Raw genomic sequence first — 18,043 nt, forward strand, 5'->3', positions numbered from 1 at the left:
TAAAGGCCTTTTTTTTGTGCTTACAAAAAGAATTCATTTCAATATGACTCTATCATAGTCAGCAAGATTCTAAATATAGAATGATTAAGATCCAGGCACTGCCCGAGACGGTGGCGACATCCCGAGTATAAATAACCTCTACAAAGTACAGGTTCACGTGATAATAATACTTCATTCTGCTGGAAGGATATCAATACCTAATAATATCGTACAGATTCACCTTTGATCCCTTGAATATCGTTTCCTTCCTCGAATTCAACTTAACCCATTGATTTTCATCTTTTTTTGTATGCTTTTCTCTCCCTTTTCTGCTTTCCTCATCTGAAACCTCGGGAGCTTCAGGAACACTTCGGCAAGCGTCCAAATCCCCTGTAACTCCTCAACATCATGGTTGCATAGTATTAACGGTGAGCATGAGCATTGATTCGGCTGGTGTTCACAATAGCGGGCGCAGTATGTCTGAGATTGGCATTGATCAACTGTGGATACACAGGCGTGTAATTGGTGTTTCGCTGGCTGTCTGGCTCGTCAAACCCGAGAACAGTGGTTACGGGTACTTCATCTCTCAAGTCGTCAATTAATCTTGAACTGATGAGCGAGTGACGGGCGTTTCGGACATTTTCACGTGCATCATGTCTTCGGCGGGCATTCAGACTCGATGCAATCATACGAGACCCAACGCTGCTGAGACCACCAACAGGTATATCGTACCTACGGCGGTCGCCAGACCTCGAGATTACCCTGCTCGGGCTATTCCGGGACAATGAGTTCATACCAAATGGGCTATGTCTACCGAATGGACTATTTCGAAGCAGTAGGGGTGTATCCAACATGTCGTCTGTGTAATCAACGCCGTTCATTGTCAGGGTGATGCTCCCACTTAGGCTACTATGCGTCAGAACCGGCCCTTTACATAAAAAAGTGAGTATGAATGGGATTTACCTGCGGTTCATGCCATCCTCTGGTTGTTCCGGTGATCGGGAAGGTCCTTCCGCCTCCCAATCACCCTGCACGTCCAGGACAAACAGATCAAAAAAGTTCTCCAGCACCCCAGCGCTTCTGCGCTGTTGCTCAAGGGAAGTTGTTGAGTCAGTCAATCCAGGCTCGGAGTTGGAATCTCTTATCATCTGTTGCCCGTCTTCTGAGCCGGTCGAAGCTGATGTGTCGCGGGGTTCATTCTGAGTCAGTGTATCTTCGGTTGTATGGTTCATTTCGTCTGCATTACTGCGGCTCTAGGGATTAGTATTCTTTAGGTGCGAATCTGGGGCCAAGAACTTACGGGCTGAACATGAGGCTTGGTGTGGGACTCCCGTTATCTGCGTTAGTGCTAGCCAACTCTATGGCATCTTCATCATGATTGATTTCAGTAATGGAATGTAATGGCAATCTGTAGTTGAAGATGTTGTTGCGGCCGAAGTTCCGAGGCACAGTATTGCTGATGCGCCTTCCGTTTCTCGGACGACGCTCTGTCCATGTCTCCTGGGAAATCCATGATATGATTTCATCGGTTCCTACTCCAGAACCCAGTCCTGGAGGAATTTGATTGCCCAATCGGCTGTCAGCGTCAAAGGACGGGTCATTGCTTCCCGTAAGCATATTGCCGCTTGTCTCATTCCCATCATGAACCCACAACTCCGACCTTCCCTCAACCTGAATCTCATTGAAGAGTGATGCTCTTCCGCTTGTGTTCTCATTTTCATGATCACGAATGGGCAGGTCTGAACTTCCATCAACCTGCAAGTTATTGAAGTCTGAATTGTTCTCGTTTGTGCAGCCTGTTCCATTGCTACTGCTATTGTTTGCTGTCGTAAACGATTGCCTCTGGAATTCGATGGGATAGCCAGTGTCCGGGTCAATAATATCGACCCCACGATTGGTGTTCGCACGCTCAAAGTCGTTGGCACCATCAGTTGACAGATTAACATATGAACCACCAGCAATCATTCTTTCTAATTGCTCTTCAATATGGGTGGGGCTCTGATATTCTGGATCAACGACAATTCCTCCTGAGTTATTGATATTGTCCATGTCAATTGCCTCTGCATATTGCATGAGCATATCATGTTCATCAAGAGCGCTAAGCACTCTTGCTCGTTCGTTGATGTTGTAAACACGCAGATTATAACGAGCATCGCCAGGTGAAATTTGTGGGTCTAACGCAATAGCCTCGTTAACCTCTTCCAGATATCTTCCATGATTCAGGAGTTTGCTATTCAGTCGTGACCTTGCCTCAGTCATGGCGTCAAGACCGCACAGCCACGCCACTCGTACATATCGAATGTAAAAATCGCCAACCGGGAACATATCAAATGGGCACCTGGACGACAACATCTGTGCCATCGCAGTATCATCATTGTTGATAAGATTCTCGATCACGCCCCATCGTGCCCGACGCTCCTCAGCCTGATGAGCGGTCTCAGAGCGATGCACTTGGATTGGAGTATCACAGATGAACTCTGGGTCGATCCCGTCTAGGGGTTGGTGTTCAGTCCATTCAGCATATGAAATGTTTGATCCCATTGTTTGAGAAACAGTCAAATCCCGTGAATTGGCGGGAGCTGCGAACTGAGATGTGCTTGCCAGCAAAGGCGACGGCAATGTCTCATGCAAGTTATTATCAGACTCTGTGGAGGAACGGACGATTGTCAAGTTCTCCTGTGTTGCTCTGTTGCAGCCACCAGCCACAAGTTGATTGTCAACAAAGGCATGTGCAACAATGGATTTGTCGTCATTTGTTATGGCCATCGGCGCAGGTGAGGATCCGTCAAGACGTGGTGGTCTTGCTGGCTCCATTGGAACTATTCTTCCCCCAGCCGTGACTCGCTGGTGTTTTGGGGAAGTGTGCTTTTCCAGAAATTGAGCAAATCCTGCGTCATTCGTGGGAAACACAGGCTCAGATGGCTTTTTGCTGGCACGAGTCGGGCGGTTCTTGGGGGCTTTTGATGCTGGGTTTTTATTCGGTCGCGATGACCTGACTGGCTCTCTAATCGGTCGATTTCTTGGATTTTCTGAAAGGATAGGCTTCTTGTTTCGAACAGGACGCGCTATCCTGCCTTGTTGATGGTCAGCAAGATTCCTTTCATTGGGTTATGCAGAGGCAATTGGTCCTGAGACCCATGGCAGCTCTAGTTGGTGTACGGAGGCTCACACCAACTACCCAATGGGGTCTTCATCTCTTTGGTGAAGAGCATCGACGATGAAGGGCATTTTCAAAGGGATACTCACAGTATTTTGCTTGACTAGTCCACTTGCAGTGCACACCTGTGTCTTGGCACAATGCCAACAGTGTTGGCAGGTTATACCTCATTTTGTTCATGGGGATGAAATATTTACCTGTTTAGAGCAATGGAAATGAACGAATTTGATGAAAGAGAAGGTTTAATGGGATTCTGGCGGAAGGAGCATAGCCAATGGAGAAGGAACGAGGGCTTCGAGGCTATTCAGAGATCGGAGTCACGAGGTCGATATTCGACAGCCAACGCGTCTGTTACAATTCAGCACGCGTCTATGTTGGCCGTTATAGCCCTAAACATGAAGGATTTCAAGCAAGTCAGAATTGGAAGACAAATTCGAAAGGGTGGAAAAGCGAAAGATGTTTTGTCTAAAATACGACGACGACATACATAATACGATCTATACACCTGTACACATAGGCGACGACGACATAATACAGTCTTAAACATTCTCCCGGGCTTCCACAGCTTGAACACCACTGTGCATATGCCAATCCTCTTCTTGGTCCTCAAAAGGCGACCTCATTTCCACACCATCGGGCTGGATATTTTCATTCCTTTTTTTCCCCTGCCCCATTTCCCAACTTCCAGTTCGTTCATGGCCCTGTACAGCAACCCCCACACCAGCGGCGAGACCATTGGATGGTTCCGTATCTTCGGCCTTTGAGTTTCCCCATATGGGTTCACCGAACGTCACATCAGTATCACTGGCAAGTTTACCAGAGCCTTTGAACCCTCCCAGGCTTCCTTTTTTGGGGCTTCCTTTGCGAGCACGACACAAGAGAAACGCAATGATTGCTGTGAGCCCAACAACGGCAAGTGTTGTAACAGCACCAATGACTCCAGCTACAGCGGGAGTCATCCCTTTGTTCTTCTTCCATGGCTGAGATCCACTCTGGTCTAACACTCCATTGCAGAAGACAGTTTGGGCGTTACAGCGGAGACACCATTCCTGGGTTGAAGCCACGGCAAATGTCTCCAGCTCGGAGCGGAACTCGGTGTATGGAATTGCGGCTTGACTGGGACTGTGTCCAAAGAGGGAATACGCTTGGAAGTCGGTGGTGTTGTCGGTCCCGTTGTGAAGCAAGAATCTCACGTACAAATTGTCGATACCAGGGTATGACGGGTACAAGTTGCTTCTTTTCTCGAAGCTATAGAGCTCGAAAACAAATGAGCCACCTCGTACCAGGCGGGAATAGAAGTTGGGTTGGTGTTGGCTTGCGAGTCCCATCACAGACGACAGGGCGACGGCTGGTTCATCACCACCGAACAACAGTGTCATCTTCTGACGGGTGCCACTCTCCTGGACGTTCAAATCAAAGGCTTCCAAAATGCTTGATGCCAATGTCTGTCCTGCGATTGGACTGGCTACTCCGATCATAGACCCGCTAGAAGCTGACTGTTGACTGTTTGTCCTCCATAGGTACTGATCCGCTAGCGAGCGAGCACGAATGATGTCGGTGTCGTGTAAACTTTCCAGCAAACTGTCATTGTGCACAGCTTCATAATCCAAATATTCTGAGATTGCCACGGCGTTCGTGTAAGTGGCAGACGACCAATCATAGACGCCAGACAGTGCCTGTTTCCACAGTCTCCTGTAGAATGCTTCTGTATCTCGCGTGATATCCTGCACTTCGTCGCTACCACGGTATTCGCCCTCGGCGGCATGATACATGTCACACATTGCGTGACCTTCAACCAAAACTGACTGAGGGTCTGCCTCGCCGACTGTCACAATCCGAGGATATTGATACCCGTTCAAGGGGGCCTGCGCAAACGATCCGTTCGCAATTTGGTTACCCGGTATGTTCATTGAGCCGAGTGGTGGGTATAGTCCCTGCATGAATGCCTGGGCTGATCCAACAATGTTCTGACCCGTTGTTGAGAGTACATCCACGTCATTCGAGTCCAGAATGATTGGAGATATATTCTGGATTCCAGTTGCAGAGCCTGCGGGTGTTGAGACATAGCGGTACCGAAAAGCCGATGCTGCCGCGGCGAGCTCGTTGGCTCCATAGTCCGTCAAGGGCCGAGAGCTAGTGAGCACACTAGGCTTGCTGTCCCCGTGGACAGTAAATGCAAAGACTCCCCACACTTTCTCGGTGGAGTCGGAATCTTGAGCTGAAACCGTTGCCGGGCCCTGCAGGGCCAGGAGAGCGATGGGTAGGCCGTATATCAACATGGTCTTCCAAGCATCGAACCGTAAGAGTCGACTGGATTGATTGACACCGGGCAGATCCTACGAACTACGGGGCAACCTCTGTAATAAAGGCACTCGGGCCTCCATGGTCCAGAACTCAAATGGTAGTGTTAGGGCTATCAGGATGTCAGGAACCCATACTATGATATATCCGCTTTTGGGTACCGGTACGACCTAGGTACCTACCAGAAGTAGGCATACTGGCTTTCTATTCGTGGAAGTCAAAACTGAAGGCACTGTAACTTTCGGGTTCCTCGGATGATGGGAATGGTCTGAATCTTGACGACATTAAGCATACATAGGAAATTTCGAAGTTTTTCAGTTGAAAACAAACTGAATAGTGATCAAAAACGATATTTAAGAACCCTTGGGGCTAAAGATATCTAGTGGATGTGGATGTCGGCATGGCTGGATCTTACAAGTCATGGATATATATTACTCGGTAGGATAACTTCATTCGATTTTTGGGTTCAGTGAGTATCATGATCAAATCTTCCATAGTCAGATTCTTGTATGGTTATTCTTCCCCGGGCAATTTGATACCAAAGTGACATTTTTTTATAAGTGTATGTAGACTTAGGGTTGCATGCGATTTGGGATATAGAATTGATGACGCACACAAATTATCCGAGTGGAACTTCTACACACTACCCAGATATATATCAATTTACCTGTATGCTACTCTAGTAATTGAATATATATCATGATAGGATGTCCCCAAAAAAATTCGCTTGGTGTAAATGTAGGCATCATTCGTAGACAAATCTTCATGGGGTACCTGATACGCTAGTCTTAAACCGGCATCAGCCCCTGGATGTCGCCCGGGCGGTACATGTTGATTAGGTAAGGTTATAATAAAGGTACCTACCATTGGTTTCTCTGAATGAGAAATTTTAATGGTATCTACCCGTGGACATACGTACGTAGGTGGTATTTTCTTCCATACAAGCCAATCCAAAGCAAGAAGATTACATATGCAGCTATTGAGCCTGGGCGTTTACAGACCTGGAAGCCCTGAAAGCGGTCTTGAATCACACCGCCTTCCAATGCTTCGGCAGAACGCCTCGCGCTATCGTCGATCTCATAGTTGATAAGAAATAATTCAGATTCAACAGCCTATGTAGGTTATTTGACTACAACGTAGAGACAGATTTCATGCTAGGTATGTATATAAACCGACAAATATAAGCTACACATATGTAGCTATTCTACATAATTTAACGATGGTACCTTCCATGTAGTAAACACACAAAAAGGATACTTGTGTACGGAGTACTCTCCGTACAACATACTAACAATGTATGTTGTACATACAGTGACTTTGAAGAAGTTTTAGCACCCTTATTGGTACCGCCTTCTAATAAGGTTATACCGTCCTATTTCTACAAGTCATGATTTGGTGGATTTCCAATTGCCGGCAGAATATCGATCCTCCGGTGTTAATAGGTATCTAGGTACTTTTGTTGTGTGACTGTAAATGTACGCATAATTCAAAGTTCAGTCACGCACTATTCCCTAATCTTTCTTTTGTTCCTCTCCATATACCCTTTCCCCACGCACCTTCCTTCCCAAACCCACGCTTCCACCCATCTTCCCCAAAATACCACCGCCCGGCAGAAAAATCATCTTTTCGCTCCTCCATCCTTCTTCCGCAAGCCCTACAAATGCGCCCTACCCCTAAGCCCTCATTTCTGCTCTCGGAAGTTGATACCCCGACCCCAGACAGGCGCTTCGTCCAAATGGTCGAGACTCGAGGCGCGCGGCCATCATTCGATGGCCAGGAAACATCTGACTTTCCTCCCTTCCCTTCCGACGGAGGTGACATTGGTAAGTGTTCTCTTCAAGCGCCTCATCCGATCGTCCCGTTCACCAACCTCACTACCCATACCGATCACCCTCACCGCCAATGGATCTCAATGTAACCTTGGAATCAATACTTACTATTTAAATTTGTACAATAGACCAAAAAGTGCCCCATTCCCTTGATGACGAGGAACATGGCTCGCCTCCGGCTACCAAAAAGCGCCGTACGGACGATGGCCCCGACGGTGATATTTCTCTGCCCGACCAAGTCATCTTGATGGCGGATCAGCATGGCCCTGGCCACAAAATCGAAGAGGAGTTGGCCTCAGCTCTCAGCGAAGGTGTCATTGACACCGTTGAGCAAACCGATCATAATGTCAACCAAACTCTTCAGCATAGTACTCATGACACCCCTACCGGGCTCCCGAACCCCCAGGACGGTACCTCAGATCTCAACAACGACGTTGCCACAATCATTTCCGAGATCATGGATCATACAGAGCGCCAGGAGCAAACGGTCGCAATGGGACCTCAAGAACTACCGCCATCGAATGATTTCCCAGGAGCCAGAGGTTTTGCTTTCCTCAAAGCGAACTCTCACCTCAAGATTCAGAGTCTTCCTATCCTGGATAATCTCGTGAGTAATACTACTACTATTTACGTTCTCTGTCTCCTAATATTTGCCCAATCACTTCCTAGTCTACGCAAATCTTGTCGTTCCTTTCCAAGAACACATACCAAGACCTCACTGCTATGGTGTCAGAGCCTGACTCTGAAAATGGCCAAGCGTATGCCACCATGCGCTCCTTGTTTGATCACACAAAGCGAGTCTACACCGTCAAACACTCGTTCCTTCAGCCTACGGATCTTGAAATCACAGACCCTTCTCAAGTTGATGTCATTCGCAAAGCGAACCTGGCGTCCTTTGTCTCGAGTATCTTCGGATCTCAAGAAATTGGGTTTGCAGACCTCAACGATCATTTCCTAGACGTATTTGTCCCTGAAGGTGGTCGTTTACTGAAGGTTCAAGGTGCCTTGTACCTCGAACTCAAGACGCAGGCTTTCATCGCAGCCATGCATAACAAATCTCTCACCCGTACACAGCTCCTCTACAATCTGTTCCCGGACGACATGGAACAACGATTGTTGGCGAGACGTCCTGGTACCCGACAGCTGGCACCATCTGAGACGGATTTCGTGAACCGCCTCACCTCTCGCCGTGACATTCTTCTTAATGAGATCAACAACGAGGAAGCGCTGAATGCCCTGCCGGATAAATACCACTGGGAAGATTTCCTCCGCGATCTTAGCTCCTACATTTCTAAGAACTTTGACGCCATCAATACCCAACAGGTTCGTTTATTGCTTCTATATTCTCAAATGTCGCGCTTGTACTAATATCTTCCAGGGAAAGAAAGTTGTTAAGGGACGGCAGCCTTCGAGTTCAAATGGCGATGCTCACGAGTCACCCAACACCACCCACCAAGGTCAATTTTCACTCAACCAACAAGTTGAAGTCCCGGTGGACCGAAACATGCATGGTGACCTTGTCGCGCGTGCTGCTCGAGCTGCACAGATTGCCCTGCAGGGCCATGGCCTCCGACGCTCTCAACAGCAGTCGCAGCAACAGCATCAGCAACAGCCCCAACAGACCCAGTCTCAAGCTAGTCCGTCACCTCTACCGCAGCAACCCCAACACCAACCGCCGCCGCCGCCGCCACAACAGCATCAACCGCAGCAGCAGCAACAACAACAGACAAGTCAACCCGAGAACCAGTATCTTCACGGCTACACCGCAGCACAACAGCCGCAGCCGGCCCACCAACAATATCATCATAGTCCCACACCCCCTGGAGGCTATCAAACACAACAGGCCTCACCCCTGACTTTCCAGCAGAGCCCATTGCAGGCTACTTTCCAGCAATATAACCCCAATGCAGCACAAGCTATGCAAGCCAGAGCGAATGGAATGTCATCTAACCATGGATACATGCCGGGGATCCCCCATTACTCTCAGTCACAGCCCACCCAGGTTCTTTACGAACGTGCTAGAATGGCCGCGTCTGCCAAGTCTTCTCCGACTAGCCGCAAATCCGGTCTTCCCAGTCAACGTCGACCCTGGACTACTGAAGAAGAGAATGCGTTGATGGCCGGCCTGGACCGCGTTAAGGGTCCCCACTGGAGTCAGATTCTTGCTATGTTTGGACCTGGTGGAACGATCAGCGAAGCACTGAAAGATCGCAACCAGGTGCAACTGAAGGACAAGGCTCGCAACCTGAAGCTCTTCTTCCTGAAGAGTGGAATTGAGGTACCATACTACCTGAAGTTCGTCACTGGCGAATTGAAAACCCGCGCTCCCGCCCAGGCAGCCAAGCGGGAAGCCCGTGAGAGACAGAAGAAGCAAGGCGAAGAAGACAAGGCTCATGTGGAAGGAATCAAGGGTATGATGGCCCTTGCTGGAGCCCATGGGGCACCCGTGTCCGGTCATGATATGTCCGCCTCGCCTAGCCTTCCACCCGATGCCAACAGCCAATCTGTATTTGATCAAACCGCAGAACAAAACCTCATGCAGACTCTGAGCCAGGAGGTACACGGAAGTCAGTACCCTCAGCATGCTCAACATGCTCAGCAAACTCCGGACCACATCGATCCTCACATGCAGCTGGGGCAGTAGAGAATTGCCATGCGCAACCATTTATCATTTTGAATTAGCTTTTCATCCGCAAGCTTTGAGCTTGGGGGGTTTTCGTTTCGGAGTCTAGGGGTGGATTGAGATTTGTTCCTTCGGGGACCACATTGTTTTACTATGGGATTGCGACATTGCCGCCGGATTGGGCGATTGCTTTTATTGCATTCCAAGTGTATGAGTACATAGCCATAGAGTCAAAATGAATAATGAAAACAAGAAACACTCTTCTACATAGACATAGATAGCCTGGGAAGTAAAAGAAAAAGGCCTCGAGGTCCTACATAGGGAAAGTGGTCCGTGCACTACCCGTGTGACTTTGAATCTCCCTATAAACGAACGTATAACATTGATTGGCTTTGTACTTGGAAGTTTGCCCAGTCTCAATTGAATACCTGCAGGGGTTTTCCGCCGATATTTGCTCGCCATGGCCGACTCTCAAACATCTCAACCTCCCCAATCCACACCTCAGAACGGATCACAAGAACATCCTCCTCCATCCCAATCTGAAGATACCATCAAAACTGAGCCTGATCTTGATGCTTCCATCGAAAAAGACGTCGAGATGAATATCGATAACCAGACCGGAGCGAACGCGAACGCCAGCGCGCCTGGTCAAGATCCCATGGCCCCCGCGCCTGAACCCTCCAAGAAAGAGACAAGCTTGCGCGAGTTCCTCGGCAAGATGGATGACTATGCACCAATTGTAAGTCACATCTGAGACCTCACTGCGATCTCACTGAGCTTCTCCCGATCGCCTGGTCACATCGTGGACCACGACATCCCCGCCACCATGCGATCTACCCCAAGATTTCGCACCACATGTGACAGACCACCGAGACAAGACTCAATATCCACCATATAACCAAAGGAAAAGTAAGAAAACTAACCTTCGATCTCTAGATTCCGGATGCAGTCACCGCTCACTACCTCACTCTCGCCGGCCTCCCACCTCCAGGCACAGGCCCTGGCCAAACCCCACCTCACCTCGCGCGCCTCCTGGCTCTTGCCGCTCAAAAGTTCGTCTCAGACATTGCAGCAGACTCGTACCAGTTCGCTCGCATCCGCGCCTCAAACAGCTCCTCCGCAAACAACCCCATCGGCAGTCTGGCAGCCGCAGCTGGTATCGGTGGTCCGGCCGGCGCAGGTGCGCCAGCTCCTGGCGGTGACAGTGGAAAGAGTAGCAAAGCCAACACTCATCTTGGCATCCAGAGACCTGGATTTGGAGGTGGCGGTTCTGGTGGATCTGGTCAAGGACGCACTGTTTTGACCATGGAGGACTTGGGAATGGCAGTTTCGGAATATGGAGTCAGCGTGAAGCGAGGCGAGTTCTACAGGTAGTGCGGTGATGGAAACTTTCTTCTGGGGACTTCTCATTTATGGCCTGGGTTTTATTTGCACCTTTTCTCATTTGTCTTTTGCGTTTTGAGGGTTGGCGTTATGGTGTGCAAACGGTCTTGAGTGACCTGGGATCATGACTGCATTGCTAGTCTGGGCTGGTGGGCGGATCGAATGGATGGCGTTTTTTTCTTCTTTGAACTGTGTTTGTGGTTACTAGGACCTATGTATGCAATGCTACATGAACTAGTCATGGAATGATATGAACATTTCTCATGTATGGCTTGGAAATATGTGCTAGAACATGTAAGAGCATAGCATATTGAACTAGGATAAGTGAACAACAGGACAATGACATTTACTTTCCTATATAGATTCTATATTTCGATATTATATACGAATCGCATTGCACTTTACGATCTGCAGTTTGCATCTAGAAGAAAAAAAGATGTATATTGAACTCCAACCCAAAAAACAGCTAATGTCACATGGACCCCAACGATATATCTGTACATAGTGTGGCAAAATAAAGATGCAATATGGCTCTCCGAGCGCAAATAGGTCTCTGCACCAGGCGATCATGCGAATCGTTTATTTGTTCTTAGACTGCTTGTATGTGAAGCGCTTGCGGGTCCTACAAAACAAATAGAATATTAGCAATTGGCCGCATTACTCCGAACCTGCTCAAGCTCATGCGTGAACAGGCAGGCGTAGCAAGATGTATACATACGCAACATATTCTCCAAGCTTCCGTCCGACCATCTCCTCTGTCACCTGGATCTCAACGTATGTCTTGCCATTGTGCACGGCAAAGCGCAGACCGACAAAGTTCGGGAGAATGGTTGCTGCGCGTTTTGTGGTGCGGATCGGGGGTGTGTTGGGTGGAGGGGGGAGAGTGCGTGGGAGAGGAAGGCTATTTTGGACCATCAAGTCAGTTTTCAATTCCAGTAGAAGATAGCTCCATTATGGGAATATTGTCTAGGCTCGAAGGCAGGGCGTGTTTGGTATCTATTCGGCTGGATTGGATGTCACGTACGGAACGATGTTTGGGCCTTTTGTAAGTGTTAGCGTGTGGGATCTTAGGAATTTATCCTGGAATAGAAATCTTCCAGGTCTGATAAGACTCACCTTTCCAGACCGACCGGCCAAAAAGCGCGCGTGTGGGGAACATTTTGGCTTGAGGATTTCCGCAGCTGCGATTCCGCGATGTTGAAGATCGAATGTCGAAGTCTCGGCGAGATTATGTCAGCAATTTTAAATGCGGCCCAAATACTAAAAGAATGAATGCAATGCATTGGCTAAGTGATACATAAAGATATATATGATCTAGCTAATTGAATTTAATTCAAATCAAACAAAAATCTGCAAGGTAGTATCGCGCCCAGCGGCTGCCAGCAACTGTGGGCACATGCGATTCTATATCCATTTTACTCGGATAGCTCCTCAAAGACCTTGACGAGGCTGCGCACACCCCTGAGAAGATTCTCATCTGGGCCTTGTCCAGGGGTCCAACTGGCATGTGCGAAATCAATGACGCGGAGGGCATGGACTTTCGGGGGTTCATCCTCTTCATCGTCCTCGTCCGACATCTGCATGGTATCGGGATCAATGTTGATATTGATAGCCTGCTGAGGCACTCCATCACCAATCTGGACGTTGACCATTTCCAGAGCTTCTTCGGGAACTTCAAATTCCTCCTCCTCCTCCTCTTCTTCTTCTTCCTCAGAACGGGGTGCTGGGGCTTTTTGTTCCTCTTCAATTGCGCGCTCCATGGCCTCTACATCTCCTTCGTAGACCACCAGCACACTGGCAGAGTACATCCGACTCTCTTCAGATTCGAGAACCCGCTGCAGGTTTTTCAACTCTTCAGCTAGGCGCTGGGCGACCATCTTCGATCGGTCGATCTTGCCCGCCTTTGCGCCAGCAAGGAATGTTTCAAAGCCTTGCTTGACATTACCCTCATTGAAAGAGCGACCATACCACTTGTCAAACCGGCGGTAGCCATCCTTCTCGATTACTTCACCTTTTTCGCCCTCTGCGCCCTCGTATTTCGTAGCGTACGGATCCGTCCGGTCGCCCTCATCAGTTTCCCCATTGTGGCCAGTCCAGACTTTCATGCCCGCAATGCGATATCCAAGGCTAGAACTGGTAGTTTCCTTAGAGACAGCATCAAGCTTCTTTCGCTTCTCGAGCGGCGCATCGTCGTCCCATAAACGCGCACCGAGCTTCACGTCTAGCACGTTCGGCCGACGGAACCCGCAGGCGATGTTCTCCAGTACAATGGACAAGCCAGTATCGATTTTCTTGCCTCCGGAGGGTACCCATGCTGTTTCCTCCTTGGCAGGGGCAGCGCCGTCTTCGTGGGCGGAGTCTGTGCGGGATGGAGGTTGGCTAGGAAGGGAGGAATCGGTAGTTACATCGCCCGACTCAGGGAGTGGAAGGGCGCCAGATTCGCGGGCGGCAGCAATCGCCAGCGGTTGTTGCTGCTCAGAAGATGAGAGGGATCCGACGTAGAGGGGCATAAACTCCTGGAATGCGGGGTGGAGCGCGCTGGATTCGTAGAATTCTACCTCCTGTCGCGTGCATGGTTTCGCAATCAGGGCGCCAGAAGGCGTACAGCGAACACCCTCGCTGGATAGAAATGATTTGTTAGCATTGCTATACATTTAATAGTGTACTCAAGTCCGGCAGTGTGGTTTTCTTCTGCACGCCAAGTTGGATAATATGGGCGGGTTGTCACGCCAGGAACAGAGCGGGAATGTCAAACTTACTGTCCCGCAGCAGCATGGTCAAAAGGTACTAGGTCCTCGTTGCCTAGCTGTGTCTTTCTACTTTCTTGTTTCGAAGACATTTTGATATGACTCGGCTTGACTTGAGGTCTGTATTTCGGACTTAACACAGGTGAAATACCCCTGAGATAAAGGATGTTCACAGGTAGGCCTTCAAAGTTGGCAATTGGATGAGGAGAATTACATAAATGTAAACAAATAAGTGAGATAGGTAAAGAACATTGAAACAGATATCACGGCTGGAACGGAGATGAGGGGGCTATGTCATTTTTCGGCCCTAACCCCATATCCGTGAATGATCTATACAACTCATCTGCATAGGCTTTCGAGACTATGTTGTAGATCAGCTTGTCAGAAAACGATCTGTGACACTATACCTACATAGGTAGTGACATTTGCTAATTATGCATTGTCCTCAATACCTAGGTAGGCTACAATGAGGGTGGTTATTGTGCGAGCGTCTCCCTCCCCAATAGTCTGTTAAGCATACCGACATAGGGACACCGCCGGATAAATATAACAATTCGGGATATATATAATCCGAGATCTGGGGTATAAAAAGCCCCACCTGTCGAGCTGGTTTATTTATTCATTTCTTCCTTCCTCAACACCGGCCCAAATGGGCCAAAGGTAGGTACCTATCTTCACCTGAAAGGGGAAGGGGAAAACTTACTCAATCTTTGGAACCGGCAGCTTGCCTGCCACTTTTCATCAACTGTCCGGCATGTCTCCGGGCGCTTGGAGAAGAGTTGTTCATACTATATGAGATATGATATATGCGATATGATAATATAGTTACCGTGTAACATCTGCTGTGGAAGAGACAAAATCATTAGTTTGGTTTGTTCTCATCGCCATTCAAACAACACGACTAAGCAACCCATTGCTCAGGTGGGACCCTTCCAACCATCAAGTCTCTTCTCTTCTCTTCTCTGTTTTTCTCACTTCCCTTTCTCCAACCTTTATCATCGCTTCTCGCGTCACATTGGATCATCATTCTTTCATCACCTTCATCATTCATCATGGATGATAGTCCTGATCCAGACAATTTGTCTATTGAGACTACTCACTCACAAGAGTTTAGTAACCCCCGCGAGCTTACGAAGTCCACTGAAGCCATGGCGGCTGGTGACGGTACTACTGTTCACCTTGGCCCCGCCATCCCGGACCAAGAGCATACCGAAGCTACAAAGGAAGAATCTTCTAATCTGCAGCCAGCTTTCACGCAGGGTCAACCATCTGAAAGGCCTAGGGCTCGTGTTCGTTTCCTTACCCCGGCTGAGCTTGATAAGTTGAAGGTTGCATCTGGAACTGAGCGTCATGTGAGCCTCCCGACTCTGTCTGACGAGGTTCCAATCACTTCATCGTTAAGACATTACGCTAACAGTACTTTGAAGCCCGATGGGTCTTACAGAAATATTTCAGAAGTTCTAGCTGAGGCTGACCTTGGAGGAACACTTCCCGGAGCACCTGGACCTTCCGCGTTTACTAAAGATTCGGAGAGCACTGCTGACACCTCGGATGTGAACGATAGTGCAGTCTCGGAGAAAGCGCCCAAGATTGGATTCAAGCATGATCCAGATGAGGAAAAGGCTCTTGCGAATGTGGAACTGGACGTTGGTACTTCGAATAAGAAGAAGAAGAACAAGAGACGCCCCAAGAGTCAGAGGGGGGAGGTAAGACTGTGATACTGATGCTTACCGTCCGGATTTGTCTAACAATCTATACAGAACGCGCCCTCTGGATTTGAACCCTTCTATGCCGATGCACCAATTACTCCAGCGGAGTTCGAGGAGAACAAAAAGATCTATGATCCGTACGTATATTCATGTGCTCCCCAAAATGAGACAGTATCTAACCCTTAATGACAGTGCTTTGCCAATTCTAGAGTATGTTTCTTCAGTCTTATCAACGACATAGCACCTACTAATGTGACCTATCTAGTCGAATCGACGAGGGCATCAAGCGCTTCTTGTACAAGCGGCGCCTTGAGCCCTACAGACGCAAGGTTTTTCTCAAGTACCTGCAGTACGGTGGTGTCAGCGTGGGCCCCAATCATTCTCAGGGAGTGACTCCTTCTGAATTAAAGGAGATGACCAAAGAAGAGGCAATGCAAGCTCGCTGCACCACGGCCATCTTTCCCAAGAGGGGAAAGCCATACCCAATTTCGTTTAACGATGTTGCCACTGGCTACCTGTTAGTATTGAAACATATGGATATCTATTTGAAGTCACATATGCTAACTTGTTGATAGGACTGCCTACTACATGAGCTACTACAACCCTGACACTGAGGAAGAGATCAAAATCTGCACTGATACAATGAAGAATTTCTTCACTTACTTGCTCTATCATGACGTTTGCCCCGAGCAGAAGGAGGATCTCGAGGAGGCTCGACGGACTTGCGATCGGGCTGCCAAGGAGTTATGGATGAACCATCAAATTGTCCATCATTCAGGCCCCGGAGACTTCAATCGCGGCTGCTCCATGTTGTTTGGCGGTTACTACTTCGACGATGTGGATAATCCCGATGTTTGGATCAACGTTCGACATGCTGATCAAAAGGCATTTACCTCTGAAATGGCTCGCAAAGTCGTCAAATATGGCATCGCAATTGCCGGGAATGAACTGACTGCTCGCAAATTTAAGATTCTCGCCGACATGGACCTGATCCAGGCCAAGCAGGTTGAAGACATCGATGGCTTCGAGATCATCTCCATGGAAGAACCTACCGAGGAAACCATCGCGTATTACAGGGAGCTGGGCCCCGATCTAATCCCAGTGGGCAAGGTTCGAGCCAAAGAATTCCGTGATCCCGCCAGAGGTAAATTTGACCTCGCTCCCTGGGAGAAGGTCGACTGGGATGCTGGTCTTGCTCCATCTTACGAGTTCGAATTCCTCCTCGAAGCCGATTTCTTCGTTCATATGTTGCCCGGTATGAAAATCATCACGAACGTCTACTCGACCGGCTTCGGGCAGTACTTCTTTGATGAAATCATGTCGGTCCTGCCAACTTTTTACAAATTCATGCACAATGACTGGATGCTGGACTATGTGGAGCCCGAACCCATCAAGTTCATACCCGACCCGGAGGAAGCTGCACGCCGCCGTGCAAGGGATTCTATCATTGAGCCCCCAGAGCCCACCCCTGCCGAGTGGGCTATGCACACGATTGCAAACGATCTCGAATTTAGAGTCTCGGCGGACGATCACCCCTTGCGAGGCGTTTGGGAAATAATCCATTGCCTTGAGGCCTTCGGCTGGGATATGGAGGAAATCAAAACATTGTTGGACTTGCCCAAGGATCCATGTCCGGAGAGAGGCGAGCCACTTATGAGACAGGGAGAGCCGCGCCCCGTCCGCCTTAGCAATGAACCCCGCAACGAGCCGATTGAGAACCGCTTGCAGCGCGCTAATCGGATGGCCGATTATTTCGTGAATCCGGAAAGAATTAAGCCCGTTCTCCCACAGGAGGTCATCGAGTGGGCTCTCAAGAAAAGAATGGAGAAGATAGAAATTGCCAAGGTCGAGAATCTGAAGGCTCTCGAGGAGTCGAAGAAGAGGGCGGAAATGGAATTGGCCAAGCGAGCAGCGCAGGCTGCGAAGGAGCAGGAGTTTGAGGAACAGCCCATTCCAGGACCAGCTGACATTGCAGCAACAGAGATTTCAGGCGAGCAGGAGATTGCGAAGGAGGAGGAAGCTGAGGGAGAGCCCAGTCGGGGACAAACCGACGGCCAGGCAACCCAGATTCCGGGTGAGGAAATTTCGAAGACCCAGGAGCTCGAGGGAGATCCCAGTGAGGGTCCAACCGAGACATTGAAGGAGGATATTGAGAAGAACGGGGACAGTGACTGAGCCTTAGGTCGCTGAGTGCAGCTATCTCTTTACTATGTGATGAGTCTGCTGCGAATCTGCCCGAATGTTTCCAAATAGCTTTTACTGAACCAGAAATGAAAACCATATGGATATCTAACAAATATTCACACCATCGAATT

At 48.8% G+C, this 18,043-nt stretch overlaps 7 protein-coding genes across 7 annotated transcripts; 3 read left to right on the forward strand and 4 right to left on the reverse strand.

Moving 5' to 3' along the window:
- Positions 1 to 401: 401 nt before the first annotated feature.
- PGRI_013540 (uncharacterized protein) lies at positions 402 to 2,745 on the reverse strand (the record flags this gene model as incomplete). The annotated part of the gene is made up of 3 exons (XM_040789067.1): positions 402 to 885; positions 943 to 1,224; positions 1,280 to 2,745. The coding sequence occupies 3 exons, from the start codon at positions 2,743 to 2,745 to the stop codon at positions 402 to 404; spliced, it is 2,232 nt and encodes a 743-aa protein (XP_040646020.1).
- Positions 2,746 to 3,675: 930 nt separating this feature from the next.
- PGRI_013550 (uncharacterized protein) lies at positions 3,676 to 5,415 on the reverse strand (the record flags this gene model as incomplete). The annotated part of the gene is made up of 1 exon (XM_040789068.1): positions 3,676 to 5,415. One exon carries the CDS (start codon positions 5,413 to 5,415, stop codon positions 3,676 to 3,678), a length of 1,740 nt encoding a protein of 579 aa, XP_040646021.1.
- Positions 5,416 to 7,097: 1,682 nt separating this feature from the next.
- On the forward strand, positions 7,098 to 9,910 carry PGRI_013560 (uncharacterized protein; the record flags this gene model as incomplete). The annotated part of the gene is made up of 4 exons (XM_040789069.1): positions 7,098 to 7,260; positions 7,395 to 7,873; positions 7,936 to 8,589; positions 8,645 to 9,910. The coding sequence occupies 4 exons, from the start codon at positions 7,098 to 7,100 to the stop codon at positions 9,908 to 9,910; spliced, it is 2,562 nt and encodes an 853-aa protein (XP_040646022.1).
- A 439-nt stretch (positions 9,911 to 10,349) lies between these two features.
- Positions 10,350 to 11,263, forward strand: PGRI_013570 (putative TFIID and and SAGA complex TAF10 subunit; the record flags this gene model as incomplete). The annotated part of the gene is made up of 2 exons (XM_040789070.1): positions 10,350 to 10,628; positions 10,826 to 11,263. The coding sequence occupies 2 exons, from the start codon at positions 10,350 to 10,352 to the stop codon at positions 11,261 to 11,263; spliced, it is 717 nt and encodes a 238-aa protein (XP_040646023.1).
- A 588-nt stretch (positions 11,264 to 11,851) lies between these two features.
- Positions 11,852 to 12,431, reverse strand: PGRI_013580 (mitochondrial 37S ribosomal protein uS19m; the record flags this gene model as incomplete). Its single annotated transcript, XM_040789071.1, has 4 exons — positions 11,852 to 11,894; positions 11,991 to 12,173; positions 12,297 to 12,312; positions 12,389 to 12,431. 4 exons carry the CDS (start codon positions 12,429 to 12,431, stop codon positions 11,852 to 11,854), a joined length of 285 nt encoding a protein of 94 aa, XP_040646024.1.
- A 256-nt stretch (positions 12,432 to 12,687) lies between these two features.
- On the reverse strand, positions 12,688 to 14,111 carry PGRI_013590 (inositol polyphosphate multikinase; the record flags this gene model as incomplete). Its single annotated transcript, XM_040789072.1, has 2 exons — positions 12,688 to 13,918; positions 14,032 to 14,111. The coding sequence occupies 2 exons, from the start codon at positions 14,109 to 14,111 to the stop codon at positions 12,688 to 12,690; spliced, it is 1,311 nt and encodes a 436-aa protein (XP_040646025.1).
- Positions 14,112 to 15,071: 960 nt separating this feature from the next.
- On the forward strand, positions 15,072 to 17,903 carry PGRI_013600 (uncharacterized protein; the record flags this gene model as incomplete). Its single annotated transcript, XM_040789073.1, has 5 exons — positions 15,072 to 15,725; positions 15,780 to 15,865; positions 15,921 to 15,938; positions 15,994 to 16,245; positions 16,304 to 17,903. The coding sequence occupies 5 exons, from the start codon at positions 15,072 to 15,074 to the stop codon at positions 17,901 to 17,903; spliced, it is 2,610 nt and encodes an 869-aa protein (XP_040646026.1).
- Positions 17,904 to 18,043: the final 140 nt, after the last annotated feature.

This window comes from Penicillium griseofulvum, assembly GCF_001561935.1.
Source record: "Penicillium griseofulvum strain PG3 chromosome Unknown contig_80, whole genome shotgun sequence".
NCBI classification, from domain to species: Eukaryota; Fungi; Ascomycota; class Eurotiomycetes; order Eurotiales; family Aspergillaceae; genus Penicillium; species Penicillium griseofulvum.